This window comes from Pezoporus wallicus, unplaced genomic scaffold (genome assembly GCF_028554395.1).
Source record: "Pezoporus wallicus isolate ANWC-B61680 ecotype Strahan unplaced genomic scaffold, APGP_CSIRO_Pwel_v1 contig_420, whole genome shotgun sequence".
Taxonomy (NCBI): Eukaryota; Metazoa; Chordata; class Aves; order Psittaciformes; family Psittacidae; genus Pezoporus; species Pezoporus wallicus.
In genome coordinates this window covers 70,365-91,007 of record NW_026636658.1, presented here as the reverse complement: position 1 = coordinate 91,007, position 20,643 = coordinate 70,365, and the positions used below count along the sequence as shown (strand labels likewise).

Here is a 20,643-nt window from a genome sequence, read left to right as displayed (position 1 = left end):
TTCCCATGTCAGAGCTAAAAAGGTGTCAAATAAATGTCAAATCTCTCTCCGAGAGGAGAGAACATGCTTGAGCCCTGTTCCACATGGGCAGCAATGGACTGATTGAACGGGGCTGCTGTAGATCAGAGAGGAAAGAACAGGAGGTGCCTCCCAGCACCAGTTTTGCCACTCCGAGCATTCTGCAGGTAGAGTTCCTCTGCCTGCAGAGGGCAGGCTGCACTGTGGCAGATCTCTGCCTCTTCTGCCCCCCAGACATGCCAGTGCAGCTCTGTCCTACACAGTGACTTCAAGATAACAGGATATGAAATATCAGTTTGAGCACCATCTGAGGGAAAAGGAGACTGTAGCTTTGAGGAGTTATTTTATTCAATAAGAAACTGAGTAACTGTGAAATTAATTACTTATAATGAGCTTCAGATAAAACCACTAGCAGGTGTGATGAGCCCTGAATTTGACTCCCCTTCCCAAACGCACACCTACACAGGTACATCAATGGAGAGAATGAAACTAAATAGTTTTTGAACTCTTAGTTTTTAAATTTTATCATATTTAAAAGAACTATCTTGCTAATTAACACAGAACACCGAACTTTTAATACTAATTCCTATCTAACACTAGCTTTTAACACAAATGCTTTAGATTGCATAAAATCCATCATTCCATCTCCATGTATTAATTACTACTAACTGACATCACAGGTAATGTAAATGAAGAGCTCAAGGGCCTGAAAAAAGTATGAAGTCAAGAACTTGCTATGTTCAGGCTGAACAGCCTTACCTTTATGGTGCTGGCTGTGCTGTTCCTATCAGCTGTGTTCAAATGCTCAAATCAGTGAATTAATTCAGGCTCTTCAGGTCTGCCAAACCAGTTCACTTCATTCCTTGGAAATACTCCATATGCTGGGAAGCCACCTCTGTGGAAGAATAAATGATAAGCATGTAATAGAACTTCTCTTGCATCACTGGTGTAAACTTATTTCTAGAACCTTTATCGGAGCTTACTTGAAAACTACATTACTGGCCAGGATCTGGATAGCCAGGAATTAGTCAAGGTAATGTGTTCCACACATTGAAAATGTCTGTTTAAAACTCATCCAGGCTGAGAGCAATTGAAAGCTCTTGCCTTCTGAAGGCTGCTTCCTGGCACACATGAAATGACTTACTTGGCCTGCATCCAGGCTTCTGCCCATGATCATTCACACACAAAATCCTGCACCTTCAGTATTGGCAATTCCACATCCTTGCTGCAACTACAGCAGAAATCCAAGGAACTGAAAGGAGGAATATATTGAATTCCTTGTTCCTGCAGTTTGTCACCCATAGCCATAGGTGAGGCAAACTGCCAGAGTATTCTAGGGACATTTACAGCATTTTCAGTTTTGAAGGCTCTTACCGCCGGTGAACAGAAAGTACAAAAACAAAACTCCCACAGAGTGAAGAATGGGAGTTTCATTTTGTCAAAAGAAACATTAACTTCAAGCTTAATTAGACATCCAGTAGATTATATTTGCCAAGTAGTAAATGATTAATTTACTCAGGGTAGCTCTACTTGCTGTGGTTAAAATAGTGATGTGGTTATTCTCGGCCATGTATCTATGTTGGTAAAAAAAAAAGAAAAGGTGTGCACTGACCACAATCATAAAATCAAGCTTATACAAAATCACTCTCACCCCTAAACAGCACTGCTTGCTTTTGTGCTTTATCTTAACTTTCAGATGAAATGTAATAGTTTTGTTCAACTATTGGCCTCTGCTATTTATGCCAGTTTAATTAAAAAAAACAAAGAATTTATTTATACAAAAAAAAAAAGAAAAATAAAATCTTACAGAAGTCTCCCTGAATCTCTGTCCTGTTTGTGGTAACCACATCACACCTGTGGGCATGTGCAGGTGATTTTAGCATGAAATGTGCCCATGCTCCTTCTAGCCTTGTTGCACTGATTGAAGTTGGCTCAGTGCCACTCTGGTAATTGAGCTTTTTCTACAGAAATGTTCAGGCCACTATAGCAATTCCTTCTTACGTTTTACAAGGCCTTATAATACTTCCAAGCCAGTGTCATGAAACAGCACAGGTTTTTTATTTCAGTGGCTGAGTCTTGCTACCTTTAAAATTAATTTTCAAAATAGATACAGAAAGTATTTCATCATTATAAATTCCATTAAGACATTTTCTCTCATGGGTCTTTTGCTGGTTCTGAAGTTCTTTCTCCAGTGATGATGTTGGTATTTTAACTCAGCAGATTTCAAGGATCAAAATTCTGTTTGAAAATTAAGATAAAATGGATCCATCCACGCTTTTTACTTTACACTATTGCACTAGGAATTAATATTCCTAGCTTATTAATATATTCATAATATATGAATTAAAAGCAAAATATACCCCAGACAGCTAATGTTTCCATTGAAGACTGATACTACAACCTCAAATACACTTGAATCAGGTTCAGGTCCTAGCCATGAAAGTTAAAGGGTTCAAAGTTCTACCAGGTGCATTTTGGAGCACTGGTTTGCCTTCACTTCTTGCTTACAATTTTCTTAACTTCAAATAAAATAAAAAGAAGAGGCAGGTACGAGTTTACTGTTCTCTCTATTTTTGCTCTCATACATAGACAGCTTGTCAGGTTTGGCCAGTACTTCTGCCTGAAGCCAACCTGACACGTTCCTGCATCCTTCATTAATCCAGCAGAGAGGACTCACAATCTGTTTGCACAGAGTCAGCAAGTAACAAAAAGTGTATCTATGTAGAAAGGTGTAAGTGAGGAAGAGTTTCTAAGAACAACTGAAAGACTTTAAAATTCTGTTTGTTATGGTATTTACAGAATATTTACCTTTACAAATATCAACAGGGAATCCTTAGAGATTCAGAGAAATTAAATGTTTAAAGCAGTATTCCTGTTTATATGAAAGGAAACTTGTGTTCAAGAGACTTTTTGTAATCATGGTGATAAATTCCCAGTTCTGGGGTTTCCCCATAATGCGAGCAAGATTGAAAGCAAGGAGCAACAAATGCCTTTTAAATTTCCAGCATCCAGTAAAAGGCATTAAAATAAGCTCTTAGAAGTTTAATGAAGTTTTCACACATTTTATGTTTATTTTGCAACATGAGGTGTCCTGTAAGGAGCCAGGATTTAATCCTGACAGGATTCAAAAAATAAGCAACTTTTGAGAAAGCGATAATTTTATTATATATTTGGGTTTCAGTAAAACAGTACATGAAGCATTAGGCCTGGTCTAAATTTATAATTCAGTTGATTATCACAAGCTAAATAACTGGCCCATACTGATCAGTACATACTTCCTCAGAAATTTTAGTCAAATGTATTCAAATAGAAATACTGTTCCCACAACTGAAAATTAACTAAAAGACCATAAAGAGCTAATTGAGAAAAAAAAAAACAAACATGGAACAGGAAAATACTGCTTATGGAGCCTTGCATGTTTTAGATATGGTCCAATAGGAAAAGTAAAATTTTATTGGACAAATGCCATAGTTACACCAAAATGAGGGCAGGTTTGAAGACTGTGGAAGAGAGGAAAGGAAAATGTAATCTGACATGTAGTATCTCTGTATTTGCAAACTGAATTCATTACATCATTAAATGGAAAACTACATCATAAAATGGAAAACCAGACTGTAGTTCTGATCTAAAATAACATTTATTTCACAGTACTGCAGTTTAACACACAGTTCTACAACCCTATAGACAAACCTTCTTTTTTGTGTTTATTTTATTGTTAGTAACTTTCCTATAATCATATAAACATCTGCGGCGAAATACCCACACCCAGATAATATATGAGGAAAGCCATGATGCCAAGGCATTGGGAAGCAACAATGAGGTTGGCTAGAACCAGGCTGAGTGACAAAATGGATTTTAGACTGTACCAGCAAAGGACTGGGCATAGAACAAGGGAATGAGGGTTGACTTTGCTGGCATTGGTGTATTCCAATGAGTTTCTGAGCACCTTTTGATTATAAAGTTAGTGACAAATTTACAGATTTAAAAGAAATAGTTTTTGGAGCTTGAAAACACTGGTATGTTATGGTTTCCTCGTTTTTGGTACTATTTACTTTTGCTATGAACTAGTAGAGCAGTGGAACTTAATTTCCACTGCTGCTCAAACAGACTATGCAAAATGCTGTTGAAGCATTCCTATTTTCCACCATATCTGAGAAGTAAGTTCCTAATAATGGGCTTTTAATATCACTCTCTCCAAAACATTGAACAGTGATAGCAGAATATTGGGTTTTCCTACCGGTAGTATCAGATTTGCTCAAAAGTTTGGTATACTTTCAGATGGCTTTAACCATAAAGATCAATGAGGGGCAAGATAGAAAAGAAACAGGTTTGGAATGGTAATGATGTGTTTGAAGGTTAGGAGTGATAACATCAAAGATATGGTACAAATGCAAGTATCATTGGAGGAAGGAGAATGGTAAAGAAACTTGCTGAATAATAAAACAACACTCTTATTATATATAAAAATGTTTAACTGGTATTCCCTGATATTATTTATATACCCTCCCTGAGAAAGAGCAGATTTTGAGAATATTTAAAATAAACTAAGAGGACAGTCTTGCATTCACATGGAACTAGGAGTATCAGAATACATGTCTTTGTATTCTAACATCTACCACCTTTTCAAGTTTGTTTTTAACTTTGAACAGAGATTTTAGGTTCCTCTGTTTCCCCTTCACAAAATGTGCAGTTTTGCTGTGTTTTTTTTACCAGCTATGGGCTGATACAGCCTCTGAGGCTCTGGGAATACACAGTACTTGTAAAATCACTGATGACGTTTTCATACCTGCACAAGAATTTCAAATACACTTTCAAATTCTGCTGCTTTTAATTACTTCACTTCTACCCACTGTCACATATTCAGTATTAGAGGCATTCTGAAGTGCACTTACAAAAGTGAAGCATCAAGAAGTTCACTACCTGCTTTCTCCTGTCCTGGTTTCAGCAGCCAGTAGCAATCATTGCTATGCAAACGCATATGGAAAGCAGGCAGGTAGTATTACACTGCGGGGTTTGAACATACTGGTTCAAGCCTGGTCTCACAAGCCACAGGATTTTTAATTAAAAAACTGTCAGGTTTTGTGTAAACAAACTTACAAGTTTAGGGACATTTCTTAAATAAGGCATTTTGGAGATCTAAAGAATTTTTGGAAACAGAGTAGTGAACAAAAATACTAACAAGCCTAAAGTCTTGCGTTTGTCTCACGTGGAAATCATATCTAATTCCCCAACCACATTTTGCTGTCTTTTGCCTAAATTAACAGCAAATCTTGCAGTACAAAAGAGAAAAAAAATGGACCCAACAGGACCCTGTCTGTAGGAAGTACTTTAACATGTATGTTTAAGCGTAGGACGTGTCATACTTGTCATACAATCATGGCCCTTCAAGTAAGGAATAAATCACTAAAGGGAAGAGCGGAAGCTGAAATAGCTGAAATCGGTTAACAGCTGAAAAACCATGCTGAATGGTAACTGAGCAAGGAGTTCGTAAAATAATATTTCCTTCTAAAAATCATTAGGGAAACAATTCTCTGCTCATTGTAAGAAAGTGAAAGGCAATTTTCTTACAATACGAGCAGTTCAGTTTTGTATGGATTTTAGGTTTGATTTATGGGGCAACTGTTAGCTTTGTCCAGTTGTAAATCAGAGCAGAAATGTCTCTTTTAAGTGGCTTTTTTTGCTCTGACTTTTGTAGACTTCAACAATATCATTGAACACAGAAAAATGAATAATATATTTGTCATGTTGATATGTGTGATGTCCTGTTGTCCTGCTTTACTCTGGTTAAAGTCATATAAACCAAAATATTTGAAGAACTGAAAACTGGTGTTTATAGATTTTGCTCACAGCTTGTTGAGGATAATAGGTTATTGTTGTGATACCCATTTAACTGAAGATACAGCAATGAAATATATATATCCACTGAATATACACCATGAAAATAAAAAAGTGGTATTTGAAATTATCAGAGTGCAACCAGATAGCATAAGCTGGCTAGAATTTTCCATAGCAAAAAGTAAAGAACAGCCAAAGTCATAAAAACTCTTCGAATTAATAATCATCAACAAAGCACTTCCAAATATACAATATTTTGTAAACTCTCAGTGTTCTCATTCTAAGTATGTTAAAATTAGATAAATATATACATATAATTGATGTAAATATTAATAGTGCCCAAAATTTAAGTCTCTCAAGATCGATAAGGTTTGTAAAACTAGGGAAATGGTATTGCAACGGCATGCATGTCGAATTGTTTACTTTTCTTTATCCACAGATCATGAAGGAAGTTCGGAGAGCATTGTGCAATGCATCAGCTGATGACAGTAAACTCTTACTTCTCAGCGCAGTGGGAAGTGTATTCTGTAGTGGCCTAGATTACTCATATTTAATTGGCAGGTTATCCAATGACAGAAGAAAGGAAAGCACTAGGATTGCAGAAGCTATAAGGTGACCCAAGCTTACCTATGATCTCTAAATTATGAAATGCAGTGTGTGATTATAAAGGTATTTATCAGGTCCAAAAACTGTTGTATATTTAATTGTTGATTGCATTCTAATTATAGTCCTACAGATCTGTTCAGTAAGAACCTTGGACCTTCTCAATGTTAGAAAACAATGCACATTCATTCCAGTGCTGATATCCCACAGGGATTTCTTTTTTTCCCAATTCTCTGTATTTAATATTTGAAATCATTCCTCCAAATTCAAATACAACTTTGTTGTTTATCCAAATCAGTCACTGCTTTATGTTCCAAAGTGGTTCTTGAAAGGCAGATACTTTACTTGTTTTGATGTTCATCATTGCAATGAATTTCAGTACAAACAAGAACCCATGGCTTACTCACATTCTGTTGAAATAGCAGTCTGTCACTGTATTTTAGAACCTTATTAGAAGGGTCTCCACTCTTTTTCTTAAACTCAAATAACTTAATATATATGCAAATGTAGTTTTATTTTCATAACTAAAATGTGACTTTCCTTATATATAAATCACATTACCTTAATAGAAATCCAGGGCTTATGACATGCAGTCTACAAATCAATCTGCACAATACATCACCAAAAATTTCCATTATCCACAAGGTATTTTTTATACATACTTGCCCGATCTTCCAGTATAAATCAACATCAGTCCACTAAAGCCAATGGTATTTCACCAGTCTGTACCAGGAGAGGGCTTGGTCCGTATTTTTGTCCCCCCACTTTCTACAAATAAATATTACTCTTCTGAGAGCTTAAAAACTTTATGCAACAAGTTTGTGAAGCAATATGAAATAATTTGTTTTACAACAGATCTGTCTTTTGCATATATTAGTATAAAGTAAGATTACATTTAGTTACTACATGACATGTATTAACCACCAATTATCTTTGTTAAAACTGCTGCAGATCAATTTGGATTCCATTTAATACTTTTGAAATTCTGAAGGTAGTAATTACTTTGAAAGAATTTAAAATTAACTTCTTAAATATAACAAATTTTGACATGTTTTTAAGAGCCTAGCTATGCTTGAATATCATATAGAGATAGTTAAAAAAGAAAAACCTCTTGGAGTACGTATCCTAATTTATTTTTTACTTTAATGTGAAGGATTTTAAATAATGCGGAACCAAAATAAGTGAGGAAGGAAAATCACTGGTTTTGTCTGAAAATACAGACATGCTTGCACTGCATTAGAAGATAAAAATTTAATAATATTCATGTAAATGTTATGTAGATAGGTATTGTTATATATGTATACATTTATCCACACATATTTAATACACAGTTGTACTTATCAATTCCACATAAAAATGAGTATAAAATAGACTATAATACTCAGTTTTTCTACCCTTGGACTCACAGAACACTCTTGAAATACTGATTCAGTGTGCTGCTCCTTGTCAAAAACATCGGCTTCAGGCCCACTGGAAATAGATTTTTGTTGTACTTCTGGAAACAATACACTACGTTTTCCGTTTAGCACTCTCTGTGCTTTGTGTGAACAAAGGACTCAGCTAATGAAAATATACTGCAATAAGAGTAGAAAAAAATGTAAACTTTGCTTTTCAGTGGTTAGGATGTCCTCGAACACATTAATGGGTCTCTGCCTGCACTACTGTACGTCAAGTTAGACTTGTAGCAAAATGAAATTAAAGTCTTGATTACTGTATGTTTCCACTTTCTGACGTACGGTTCTCATATAGCGATCACAAGTCAAAAATGCAGTTTAAATACCCAGCATCTGTATTCATCTTATGTGAAAGATTATTTGTTTGGCTCCTGTCCTCATCCACTGCCTTTGGGGCTTGTATGTGGCCCTGTGGCTCCTCTTCAGGTACTGAACATAGATCCATCAGCCCAAGCTGCCACCGTCCAGATGTGTGTCTGGCATTACAATCCGGAAGCAGAGAAGAGGCAGACAGACTGCACTGCTGCGTGTATGTAGCCTACAGAGCCTGGCAGGAGAAAGCCCCATTGGAAAGCATTCCCAGCATCAGTCTCTCATTGTCAGTCAGGCATCCTTATGTGACCCGATACATAAAATTCTGGGTGTGCTCAGAAGAAAATGGAGAAGGATGACTTCACTCATTCAACTTCTTTATAGCCTTTGACATACTTACGAGCCCTGGCCTGCAGCATCCCAAAGTGTATTTGATCGTCAGCTTCCCAGACATCCTCTAGCAAAACCAAAAGCCTTCTGCATTGTGACACTTTTTCTTGTCTTTGAGCTTCTGGTTCTACTGTGGAATAACAGTTACAATTTTAAGTCCTCCTGAAAGACTACACTGAATCAAAACAAGGATCTTCTAGCCCAGAAACTAAGGGTGTGAACTTACGCTTCGAAGATGTAAAAACATGCCAGGTTCTCATTATAAAGACAATTCACTGAAATAGGTAATGTACCAAACAGGGAACACAGCAGCTGAGTGCGGTTCTGTTCACTGCAGCTTCTGTAGACCAAATACAGGCATTTGCTCCCCTCAAAAGTTCCCAGCATCATAGCCCTCGACTCCATCCTACAGGTGGCATATTCCACACCCATCCATGGTACCATTCTCTCTGCTCCCATCCTTTCCTCATGACGGAAGCTCATTGTGTCTTCTCAGTGTTCAGTTCCACTCTGTCCCAATCTCCAGATGCTCTCTTCCTTGCTCACTCGTGAAGATTTCGCATCTCCTTCAACCCTTCCCCTTCACTAATGTGTTCTGCTTTGTTCTTCCTCCCCATCATCTAACTGCTTCCTCTGCACATTCCTAATTGCTTTTCCATATTCACTCCCAGTCCCATTTATCAACACATTCTTCCTGCTTTTCTCCACCACACTGTTCTCTTCTGCCTTCACATGGTCCTCAGATCTGCTGCCAGCATTTATCCATAGTTTGTTCATTCATCCCATCCCCATTCCCATCTGTAGTCCTACTTGGAAGGCTCACTTACTAACGCTGTCAGAATTCTGGAATTAAGGTGCAGTGATCCACAGTCATTACTCAGCCATAAACAGCTGAAGAAATAACGAGATAAGGGAACAGCATTGCTTCTGCGAACAGAAATGAACCACAACTCTTCGTAACCCTGCTTCTAGAAAGGCATGTCTTCAAAGGCCAGATAAGTTCCTTATTTCGTTCTCTTTATCTTGCCACTTATCTTGTGTTTTACTGCTGACAGTGTGAAGAGAGCTGCATCAAGCCCACGAGTATCTATTTTCCCATGGTCAAAGATCAACACTTTACTAGGTAGCCAGAAAACCAGAACTCATTCATTGAATGTGTAATGCTGGCTCACCTCAGGCTCTTTGTTTCCATTTAAAATACAGGCAATGCCCTTGTCCCATAAAACATTTCTCTTTGGTATCTTTTCTGGTTTTTGCCATATGGGCACTCTGACCTGCCAGGCAGAGGCTCTGCTCCCAGAAACAGAAGACTCGGTCTTTTTGACCTCAGTGGCAGAACCACAACCCATCAAAGGGCGCATTTGACAAAATGTTCTTTCCTCAGATCTGTCAGCAAAGATGCACTCTTTGTGTGAACCAGGGCAGGAACAGACTCTCCTCTTTTGTTTCAAATTTGATTTATACATGTCTCTTTTCTAAAGTAATTGAGCATCTCGTTTCCTTCCATGTACCTGTCGTGCACTGAGCTGCTGGAGCCCATAATTTGCTCACAGTTACACTCATGCTTTTTCCTAATTGGGGTATAGGCTGTGTTCAACAGATATCTTTTCCACCGTTGCTGATACGTAGCTTATTTTAAATATCTCCTCACTGCACAGAATTTAACATGTTCTAGTTCATTCGTCTGGATGAATCTGATCACATTAGTTCCCCATTATTTCCTATTGCTTCACATTTACTGTTGTGCAAGCAAGGGCATCTACTTCGTTACATCTCTGCTGAAGACATTTGCAGCGAAGACTCAACAGATCACTTGGCTTATTCTTTCCCGTTCAGACATTTCTCTCGCTCTGACTCCCCTTTTTGGGTCTTACTCTTTCTGCTCGTGAGCCAGCAATGTTTACTATCTCCCAATCCATGTATGGGACTTGCAGTAGCATCTGACCTAGGGTCTTAAGAGAACTTAGAAAAAAATGGATATTCATCAATACACCTATGAGGTTCCTCTCTGTCATGCTATAATATGTCCATCAGGTTAGCCAAACCAGATTGTCAGAAGCCATACTACCCATAGTGGAGCAAACTGAGAAGCACTGTGTGTACAAACTCATGAATTACTATTCCAGAAGTAAAACTAAACCTGACCAAACCATTCTGCAGAAAGTCAGTGCATTCCAGTTAATCAGTTCACATACAACATACACAAAATTATTTAGTATGCCGGGTACTCAAAAGATTAAATAACTAAATATAAACAAACTTTTCCATGTGCAAACTAGAAAGTAGCTTGCAATTCTGACCTCATAAAACTGGGCCATGGCATTTATTGTGTTCATCTGTGATTCTAATTTGCTTTCAGATTAAGTACTTTAAATTTGGCTGGTTATCTGAGACTTACTTTTGTATTCAAGGTCTTTCTTCTATTTTTTGTTTTAGGGATTTTGTAAAAGCTTTTATTCAGTTTAAGAAGCCCATTGTGGTTGCTATCAACGGCCCTGCTCTTGGGTTAGGAGCTTCTATTTTACCACTATGTGATATCGTTTGGGCAAGTGAGAAGGCGTGGTTTCAGACACCATATGCAACAATCCGACTCACCCCAGCTGGCTGCTCATCATACACATTCCCACAAATTCTGGGGGTTGCACTGGTAAGGTTTTCAACCTCAGTTTGCTGAGGAACCCTTCTTAAATCCATGCTCTTCTTTTTCTCTTTAAAAAGTAAAACAGAAAACAACCGTTTCTCTTAATTGGCATGAGTGGAAATGAAATCTCTGGAAAGTTCATCTAATCCCTCCCCGTTTCTTACGACAAAATGACCTCAGAATTCAGTGTATTACACATGCTGTGCACAAGAAGGATTGAACACAGATTGAAAAAGCAAAGATCATCAAGGTCATGGTAGAAACAGGAAGTGATGCATTAGCAGAGTAGTGTTACAGAGTCCTTGTCTGTACCATGGTAGGATTGTGCAGAGACAGACCAAGAAACTGCCCTTTGCTCTCTAAAGATAATCCATAGTAATTCCAGTAAGGTTGATTAGTTTTTACCAGTATAACAAAGCAGAATTTGCCCCACAGAGTGTTATATACTAGGATCCATGACTCTTGGCACAGTAGCACTGACAGTTACTCTTGTAAAATCAGCAATACAGATTCATCATGCATGCCAGCACATTTCTTTTAAATGAAACCCATGCTGTGCTCTGGCCACCTGCACAATCCTTAAATAGCTACCGAAACTCCTTTTAAAGTGTTTTGCAGTATGGAAAGATAGAGGAGACCATTTGTAAATTTAATCCTGAAAATATCAGGCAAGTATGGAAAAACCTTTGAGAGACTGATAACACACAATCACATGTAATCTTTTGGTTTCACAGGCCAATGAAATGTTGTTCTGTGGGAGAAAGCTGACCGCACAGGAAGCCTGCAGCAGAGGACTAGTGTCACAAGTATTTTGGCCAACAACATTTAGCCAAGAAGTGATGCTACGAGTGAAAGAAATGGCATCCTGCAGTGCAGTGGTAAGAAATCACACTCCTTTGTGATTCAACTCATTTCACAGAGCTAATGTGTGCTCCAAAGGCTCATCACGTGGTGGGTCCACAGTTTCTACAACCATACTTGTGAAAGAAGGTTGATAACAGACAATCTGAATAGGGATCCGTGAGTTCATGAGGTTTCTCATTTTTCAGCGTCAGGGAGGGGTATTTATTTTCCCTATCTTCACATTTATTCAATATGAGTGGAACCTCCTTGCCCCAGATTTTTAAGGGGGATTAGCATAGGTTTATTTCATGAAGATGGAAGAGACTGTAGCAATACAACTGGACTGGGAGATCTCTGCAGGGCCAGTAAGGAAGGACAGTAAGAAAATAGATTCGCCTTTCACAGTGTCCTAGCCTACTACATTTCAACTGGATCTGCCTTTTTTTCTGCACCTGCATAGTTCCTGGTTCTGCAGAATGTGCAGAAGAAGGCACCAGAAGGGTAGGAAAGTGCCAGCTAAGCTCTGCTGTGCAGGAGAGGTGAGATCCAGACACAGAGGGATTTGAACACAGTCTGGTCACAGTGTATTATAACTTCCTTTTGTGTACATTGAAGTTGAAAGAAAATCCTTTCCTATTTTTACTTCCTAAGGATTTTCCCTTCAGGCAAATATGCTCCTATTCTGTGCACATCCTTGCTTAAAAAAGAAAACAATGCTCAGAGTGAAGAAGGTGATACTGGCTGCAATAAAACTGCTCCAGCAGAAGTGCACACGGTTGTCATTTTGTGCTATACTTCTTATGCCTGAAATTCTTAGCATCCCTTCATTTAAGAGATCTGTCATAAAAGAGAAAATAGAGACGCACAAGATTTTTAATTAAATCAAGTGTAGATTAGATCTTCTGAAAAGACATTCAGAATGAAACTGCAAATGTAGCATAAGCTTATTTGATCATGCTGATATAATGTATTATATGAGTTGGGAAAACCTCTGGGCTTCACTGTGAATTACTCTTTCCTTCGATGTTCCTGGCTGTCAAGGGAATTTTCTCTTGAGACCTGTTAGAAAGACTGGTGCTAACTTGTGGTCAAAGATGAGAGTTAAAAGTGTCAGAGACAAGATTTACTCTCTCTGATCCTAAATGCAAATCAGGCTGAAGTCACAAAAACAAAGAATATGATGAGCTCATCTGAGTTCACTGTGGATACTTGTTCACAAACAGACCAAAAAGAACACACAGGGCCTCGGCATTTGCAATGAACACCATCTACTTGAGTTAAAGAGAAATACTACTTTGGAATAGCAGTGTGTAACCTAGACTTGATAAGAACTGGGCTTAGCATGTAAGTATTGACAAAGCTCAGTGGAGAGTGTGTGTCTCCCTTACCATGAACACTGTGTTGGTTCACATTAAATCTTCTACCCTCAAAAGACCAGCAATGTATGAGTTATTAATGGTTTTGACTAGTCAGGTTCCTTGTGAGGTACATGCTCGTGTTACATATTTTAAAAAGGATTTTAAAGGCTGCAATCTGTGTTTAAATTGGGTCTAGGAAATAAACCGTATTTGCAGTAAAGGCCGTTTTGGGTTCATCTCTGTTTTGATAAGGAAATGATGCATGAGGGAAGATTATTAAAGGTGATGGATATCCACAGTGGGGTTTCCAACCTCTCTAACCTTAAAGACTACCTTCCAGAAAGCAGGTAGCCAGTGTATCATGCCTCACATTTTCATTCCAAAGGGTAACATTCTTAGGTCTGTCTAGTGCTTCATGGTTTCAGTAAACTAAAGCAATTCAGAATTCTTCATGCCTTTTTAAAATGTTGGCACTACCACATAAACTTCAAAAGTCCTTAATTCTTCAAGATGCTGACTATCAGCAAGTGGAGTTATGGCTGTAAATCAAATCTAGTTTCTGTGCCCGAAGGAGTTATTTAAATTGTAAAACAGAGTCAGTAGTGTAAAAATTCTGTTCACACCATTATCTGTAATAATTTTAGCAGATGCAAAATGAGATTCTGAGTGATATTTTGGCTTTAGGTATTGGAAGAGTCCAAATGTCTTGTGCGGAGCTTCCTGAAATCTGGACTTGAAGATGTGAATGAGAAAGAGTGTCAGATGTTAAAACAGCTGTGGAGTTCTTCTAAAGGACTGGATTCATTATTCAGCTACCTGCAAGACAAAATATATGAAGCCTGATGTATTGGCTTAACTTAGAAAATGCCCCAGTTGTGAACCAAGTCAAATGTTACCTGTGTTTGAAAAGCAGAGGCAATGCATCAGTGAGGAATTTGTGACAGTGTATCCTAATACATATGGTTGTGTTGATTTCCTTGTGAGATACACAGCTGCTTGTAGCTGGTATGATTTTGTGTAAGCGAGACGTAGGCAGGCTTGTTCAGTGCACATAATCTCAACAGAGGGCTGCATCTTTCACATTGCTCATCCAGGTAAAAGTATACATTCCATGTGCTGAGAAGCACCATTGAGGCCCAGTGAGGCACACCATCTGTAATGATTTATTTTGTCTGTCCTTCTTAACTTATTCTTGCTGTTGCCACACATCTGGGCTGACACAGAGGGCTCAATCTAAAAACTGGGTCAGCCCAGTATTTTGTAGACCCAAACACCATGCTTTAGAAATACCTTGATTTTTTTTCATTTTTCCTAAGTTCTAGCAGTGTAATGGAAGAATTTGATAATTTATATGTATAATATGTAAAGTTAGTTTTACAAAAGCTACTAGGAATTTTTTTCTTTGTTGAATTTATTTAACTTATTTATTTTGTGTTCATGTTCAGCTGTTTGTTGGTCACAGGTCTGATTTTTCATACTGCCCTTGACTGAATTAATGGCATCACATGGGAATGCAAACACAATTACAGCAGCAAATTGTGTAGAAAAATAAAGAATATATCGGAAACACGCAGGATGCTGCAGGCATTAAAAGAAACAGTCACGTGCATGCTCCTCTGTGTTTAAAATTGTACAAAAAAATGTATGGAATAGATTCATTTGTGAGGGTTAGAGGGGGAAAAATGGATTCTGAAGCAGCGAGTCCCCCTTAAGTCTCTCTTCACTTTCTGCCTTCTTGAGGGGCATTGAAGGGCTTGCCAAGGAGATGCTTTATTTAAGTTGACTATACTCCTGTTAGCCGGGTATCAGTGACAGGGTGAGTGGTGCCGTTATGTGGCGTTGTACTGTTTTTCAGGTTTAAACATCCCCTTTTGGTCTGAAGTCTAAAAGCAACTCCTTATGAGCCTTAGTCTAGTTGCCTGATTCCTCAGGTGTGAGATAATTCCTGCTCTGGAGGCCTTTGGGTGCAGGCCAGCAGTTTATACAAGGTGCTAGGTATTGAACTAAATGGAGGGAGCAGTTTTGTTTTGCTCTCCACATCTGGCCACCCTGCCATCTGGTACAAGAACTTAAGGCTATCCATAAAAGCAGTCCACAGTAAACTACAAAAAACCAATCTGCTGTTTTAGAATGTGATCCTAGTACTTTTCAGTGACACTGATTGACTCCTGAACACTGGACCTCCAAGTTCTGTCTCGTTAGTGAAGCAATTAATATGGAAGTAACTCAAGCATGCTCTGTGACTCCCCTGCCATTGCGGTGTGCCCAAACCAGCGCTTTTTGAAGCAGAAGCTTTGCACATTTGTTTGCTTTGTGATTTGTGCACTTGCTCGCTGTCCTTCAGCTCAATTACTTGCTAATGGTTTAAACCTCTGCAAATGAAGCTGCTAGGTTTTCTCCCTCCTGGTATTTCCATGATGAGTTTCAACAAAGCCTCTGTAAAGTTAAAGGTGATTAAAGTACACAGTAACCTTCAACACATTAATATAACATTCTTTTTTCTCAATAATTAGAAGTACTGTTTCTACAGCCTAACTACCACTGAATTTTAAGGAAATCAGCACTTTAAGAACAGAAATTCTCATGGAAATTCTTCAGTAAAAAGACAAAGTCTGGCTTCTAATTAGCCTGTTCAGTGGTTTCCACAAAAAAAATAAAAACAGAACAAGTAACTTCTAAGCATCTGAAACTAAACTCTTTCAGTAACTATTGGAAGTGATGCGTGCACCACTTGTTCTAGACTAATACTTGCTTATTTCCACAACCTGCCAGCAAGGCCTCATAGTGCAGGGACGTAGCTGAGTCAGGGCCGTGGGATCCCCTACTCTGCTGCTATGCACATGTGAGTCACCTGGATGGCATTTAACAAGAGGGGTTAATCAAATGAAACCACTCACATGCAGAACATGTGCTCACACAGTCCAGCATATGACTTCATAAAGAGAAACGAAAAAAAGCAATGGAAAGTACCATGATTCCTCAGTTTCCTTCATTTCCTTTATGCCTATTCAGAGAGCCATAACTCCTAGTCATGTGCTAGTAAGACATTAGGAAGTTTATTATAATACTGTGCTTGGGTTTTGCAGACAGAGAGAAACTGCTCAGCAATGTGAAGGTATGCTTTCCAGATGAGATTTTCAGAGAAGAATCGTAAGTTGTTAAGACCTTTAAACTGCATCATTTCATCTGAATTTTCAGATACCTATATCTTAGCATCTTAGCATTTTTTATGACAAAGGAATGGTTGAAATACATTTTTCTATAATTATTTTTCCATTAAAGCAAGCGCTAACCATAGTTAACATTTTTAATTATTCATATCTATACAGTTACAGTCTAGTTTTCATGGACTCTATTTTCCCTTCCAAAAAGAGTAATAACAATGTCAAAAGCTTCTTTTCCAGTATTTAAAGATCAGAAATCAATTTTCTCTTGTGTTTCTGTCCTTACTAGGTATTCAGATATCTAGATGTACTGTACATGTTAGTCTGGGTACCTTTACTAATATTCACAGTATTTAAGATTATAAATGCAATTTGTTGTTAAGTATGTTTATTCTTGTGTAAATTGTTTTGTACAATCTTTAAAAATCTACAGTTTTGCATTTGTAGATATTAAAGGTAAGCAATTTATTTTGTGTTGTCCTGCATGTATATTTTTGCTGTAGATAAGTGTTGCTTAGATTACTATTTCATTACATTTCTGTTTAAATGAATAAGCTTACAAACTTTAATACAGTATATATTTTCAGAATATAAACTTTTATATTTCTGTGGTAGGTTAGGGTATGCGTTTTAGGCAATCTTTTTCACTACTGTTAACTGTTCTTTTAATCTCTGATATAATGGTTTTGTGCCAATAGTTTTTCATTAGAATAAAATGCTCTTTTAATGGTAGGGATAAACACACAATTTTGGTTGGGGTTTGTTTTGGTTTGGTTTGGGTTTTTTTATTATTTTGCCAGCCTTTACAGTTTGAAAATGTAGTTTTATTGCATTTGTGAATAAGCCTTACCATTAGGTACAAGAAATCTTTAAAGCTATATAAATTGCTTATGATGTAGTGCTAAGGACTTCCCCAAATAATTGCTGTAAGAAAGTTAGCAAATTAGAGTACAGGGCCTTAAGTTTTTCCTGTGAAAAGGGTAATACGGGTTGGTTTTGAACAACATAGGTAGATTTGTCAGCATGGGCTTTGTTATATATAAACTGTGCATTTGTGCTCCCAGCCACAGTAGTTTATCTCAGGCTTTGTGTGGCTGGGTCTATAAAAGTCAAATCTGGCTAAAGCCAGCGCTCTTTAGGAGACACTAAAGAAGTTTACATAAGAGACTTATAGACAATCTTATAGTACATTTGGGTACTCAGTATCCTAGATGTGTTATCTGTGTCTGCCCAATTAACCGTATGTTTTAAGCCATATTAAATCTCTTTACTGCTACTTCAGATACTACACTGAAAGTCATTCACTAGCTTGCTTACTCACAGACGGGATTTCAGTTTTTAGTGAATAAAAATATTATGCCTTCCATAAAAACAAAGGACCAAAGAATTCCATTATTTTAACAAAGCATTAGTTCCTTCACCAGTGAACTGGTTTGACATTTATACTGAAGATCAGTCTATTTCTGCTACAAACACTGCATTCTCATCCATGTCAAGCATAAGGGGAAAAGATGTATCCACGGACCTATAGGGAAAGGAGTGACATTCAGCTAGGATGGTATGTCTATTGGTAAGGCTTATTACCAAACCTCTGAGAAGAAGCAAAGAACCAAAAATTCACAAATTACATCAATGTAACTTTATTTTCAGAACTTGCACAAAGAATTAATTGTAAAACTTTGCAAATTAGCCCCTTAAGTTATTTTGTCAAAATGCCATGGAACAGACTAAAACGGTTTCTAATATTTGTAACAATGAGTACATATTATAATATGATAAGGGTACAGGCACCCCTATGTCACAGTGTTGTAAATATTTTCTGAAACTGGTACAGTACTGAGGGACTTGTATCTTCTGATATATGAAATATTGGCTGTCTAGATCAAACTGTACACAATTTATTTGTTGATGGTCCTGTAACTAGTGTATGGACACATTTCTGGGTGCCTTAGAAGTTGTATTTTTCATGTGTGTTAATATGCAGTATTTATACATTGTGAGAAGCTGCTTTGAATAAAAACATTGAAACTTCATTTCAATGCGGTGACCTTCAGTTTTACACAGTCAGAATGATTGTGATAAGTAGTAGCCACAGACCCTTGCTTGTATTACATATGATAAAGCTATTCATGGACTCTGGCCTTTCCAGAGGAAGCAGGCGTACAGCAGGCTTTTTAAAAGAGAAGTTAAATTTAAAACTTTTGAAGGGCAAAAACCGGGGCACTAAAAGACACTGCATAAGAGCTGTCTGAAATCGTGCATTATGATCCATCTGTTTATCATTTCATTATCAAATCCAAGGAAATCAACAAGACCTGTCCTATAAATACACTTCTAGGACACCTTCTCCACCATTATCACTTCCGCTATTTAATACCTGAATGTCACCCAAAGCATACCTCTCCAGAACCAACTATTTGCACACAGTATTTCAGCTCCCTGTGGAGGTATTTGATATTAAAGTGGTATTTTCCAGGGAGGCCATTTTCCAGAACCCTGTTGGTGCAGTGTGAAGCTGAGTCACCCTATGGTCCTGCATGGTTATAGACACCATGGGGTCTCATGTATACAAGGTGATAGTTTGGCTGTAGCATCCATGAATGCTATTTCAAATCATGTATCTCCCATGATTGGAAGCGTAACTATTTAGAACTATTAGAAGAGTAACTAAATTACTTCCACCAGTGGTAGAATAGGAGGGATATTTCTGTAGGGAGCCAGTGTTACCTAAACCACCTATACAACAAGGTCTGAAGAAACAACCTACATTTGATTCAAAGGACAGCAACAATGTCCTAGCAATTATATTGGTTAGCTTTAATCTGACAGACACCGTTAATAAAAACTGTGGTCAGCTATTTAGAGCAGAGGATTGAGCAATTTAGTCTTGCTTCACTATCAGCAAATCCAATTATTTATTGCGGTGATTCTTGCCAGGAATTAACTTACCATAGCTTGCGCTGGACTGTAAGCAACGTACATACACATGATGGGTATAACACTGTTTCTGCCCAGCAGTTTTATTGATAGGTTCTGGTCTTAACACAGATTGCCAGCATGAGCATTTCATTTTAAATAATTCATCTTTAAAGGAAAGCAAAAATTCTTTAAAATGAAAAAATCCACCCAAATATTTTGTCAAGCCAAGGTTTCTGAAAGCAAGATAAATGTTAGTCCCTCTTGCTGTAAATTAATACATGACCAAACTACATGGAAGGGGAACCCATTAAGGATGCTGAAGAGTGACTCTTCATTAGGGACTGTAGTGGTAGGACAAGGGGTAATGGGTTCAAACTTAAACAGGGGAAGTTTAGATTGGATTTAAGGAAGAAGTTCTTTACTGTGAGGGTGGTGAGGCACTGGAATGGGTTGCCCAAAGAAGTTGCAAATCCTCCATCCCTGGCAGTGTTCAAGGCCAGGTCAGACAGAGCCTTGGGTGACATGGTTTAGTGTGAGATGTCCCTGCCCACAGCAGGGTGGTTGGAACCAGATGATCTTAAGGTCTTTTCTAGCCCAAATCATTCTATGATTCTGTGACGCTATATAAAATAGGTGTACAAATTTAAGAGGACAAAAGACTAGTCTATGAATTGCATGTATAAAAGAACAGGCAGGTATTAGTCCCAAAGATATAAACAGTACTCAAACAGGTCAAAACTCTACATGTATTAAAACATGCCAGTTTCCCATTTTGAGTTTTGAATAACAGAAACAATATTACAGACGGAAAAAACAGGGAGAGGTTCTGAAATGAAAGCATGTGAGAAAACCAGACTAACACCATCTTAAAGATTGTGGGAGCTCAAAGCAAATCAAGTCTTGGAAGTCGGACTCAGGGATAGTTTGTGTGAGGAAGAGAAAATCAGAGGGTGACATTCTGGCCCCGTAACATTATTTTTCATGATGAAAGATGATAAAATTTAATAAAACATAATGCATCTCTTCATGACTGATGTCTGACGACCTCAAAACCAAACCGCAGTCATAGCACGGGGACAGTTCCAAATTACTCAGAAAGCCAGAAT

At 37.8% G+C, this 20,643-nt stretch overlaps 1 protein-coding gene across 1 annotated transcript in view; it reads left to right on the top strand.

Annotated features, from left to right (window-relative positions):
* The window catches only part of CDYL2 (chromodomain Y like 2), a 61,230-nt gene extending 45,134 nt beyond the window's left edge, over positions 1–16,096 (top strand). The window contains exons 4-7 of the mRNA XM_057401154.1: positions 6,293–6,465; positions 11,049–11,259; positions 11,988–12,131; positions 14,139–16,096. Coding sequence (XP_057257137.1) covers positions 6,293–6,465; positions 11,049–11,259; positions 11,988–12,131; positions 14,139–14,297 — 687 coding nt within the window. The 3' untranslated portion in view covers positions 14,298–16,096. The remainder of the gene's footprint in view (positions 1–6,292; positions 6,466–11,048; positions 11,260–11,987; positions 12,132–14,138) is intronic.
* Positions 16,097–20,643: the final 4,547 nt, after the last annotated feature.